The sequence below is a fragment of the Mandrillus leucophaeus genome, unplaced genomic scaffold (assembly GCF_000951045.1).
Source record: "Mandrillus leucophaeus isolate KB7577 unplaced genomic scaffold, Mleu.le_1.0 Scaffold5, whole genome shotgun sequence".
Taxonomy (NCBI): Eukaryota; Metazoa; Chordata; class Mammalia; order Primates; family Cercopithecidae; genus Mandrillus; species Mandrillus leucophaeus.
In genome coordinates this window covers 385,218-386,797 of record NW_012105364.1, presented here as the reverse complement: position 1 = coordinate 386,797, position 1,580 = coordinate 385,218, and the positions used below count along the sequence as shown (strand labels likewise).

The window sequence follows — 1,580 nt, the reverse complement described above, 5'->3', positions numbered from 1 at the left end:
CCCAGGCTGGAGTGCAATGGCGTGATCTTGGTTCACTGCAACCTCTTTCTCCAACTCCCAGGTTCAAGCAATACATCTGCCTCAACCTCCCGAATAGCTGGGATTACAGGTGCCTGCCACCAAGCCCAGCTAATTTTTGTATTTTTAGTAGAGATGGGGTTTTGCCATGTTGTCCAGGCTGGTCTCAAACCCCTGACCTCAAGCAGTCTGCCCTCCTCAGCCTCCCAAAGTGCTGGGATTATAGGCATGAGCCACCATGCCTGGCAAATTTCTATATATTTTTAAACTGCACTATATTACACAGTCATAAAAAGTAAAGAGAAAGTTCTCTGTGTCCAGATAAGGAAACATCTTCAAGTCATACAGTTACTAAAAAAGACAGGTTTATAATATAGTATGCCATCATTTATGTAAAAAAATTATGTAATTATATTTTCTTGTACTACATAAAAAAATTCTCTGGCAGAATCTGCAAAAAACTAATAACCCTGATTACCTCTTAGGGGAAAGGGAAACTAGATGAACTAGATGGACAGGGGACATTAGTTGAACCATATGAAATTGTTGATATTCAACTATTTTGACCTATGAAAACAGCAATTTCATATGGTTCAACTTATTAATAATAGTTTTTGGTCTCTGAAACATGTTAATGTATTACACAGTTGAATTTGTTTTCTATTCCTGCATAGAAATTATCACACTTAGTGTCTTAAAGTGTCAACACCCATTTGTTAATTCACAGTTTTGTAGATAAGAAGTCTGGTACAGCATAGCTGGATTCTCTGCTCAGGGTATCAGGAGGCTGAGGTCTCATCTGAAGGCTCTGGGGATAAGCCTCCAAAGCTCATTCTTGTTGGCAGGATGGAGTTTCTTTTGGTTGTAGAACTGAGGTCCCAGTTCTACTGGGCTGTCTGCCAAGAATTATCCTCGGTTTCTGGAGGTTGCTCTCAGGTCTCATCCACGTGGCCCCACCATCTTCAAGCCAGCACCAGCACATAGAATCCTCCTTGGGATCTGAGTCTCTGACTTCTTTTTCTGCCAACAGCTGGAGAGAACTCTCGTTTTATGCGGCTCATGTGATTAGGGTGGGCCTGCCTGGATAATCTCCCTTTTGATTAACCCAAAGTCAACCCATTAACAACCTTAACTACATCTGCAAAAATCCCTTTTGCTGAATGTCACACAATCGTGGAGGTGGTATCTCATTGCCTCCACAGGTTCTGTGCACACTTAAGGGGAGGAGATTGATTATACAAGGGTGATGTGTCCTTAGGGTCATCTTAGAATTCTACCATAATATATATAAAATTCTACCATAATATATATAAAATTAAATGCAGTAAACAAATCATTACCACCAATAGTTAAACATCAACTGTTTTGGATCTGATCCTGTTGTTTTGAAATGTACTCTCTTTGCTGCAGATGATCTGGATGTTGCCTACCAAAACCTGAGTCAGCTCATTAGAGAATACCTTGGATTGACTAAGGAACCTGCCAAGAGTTTAGCTACAACTGCAGGTACTATCTTATCTTTTTTGTGCCAGGATTTTTTTTTTTTTTTTTTTTTTTTTTTT

General features: G+C 39.7%; 1 protein-coding gene across 1 annotated transcript in view; it reads left to right on the top strand.

Annotated features, from left to right (window-relative positions):
• The window catches only part of LRGUK (leucine-rich repeats and guanylate kinase domain containing), a 143,036-nt gene that overhangs the window by 87,326 nt on the left and 54,130 nt on the right, over positions 1-1,580 (top strand). Inside the window, exon 15 of the mRNA XM_011995826.1 lies at positions 1,429-1,524. Coding sequence (XP_011851216.1) covers positions 1,429-1,524 — 96 coding nt within the window. The remainder of the gene's footprint in view (positions 1-1,428; positions 1,525-1,580) is intronic.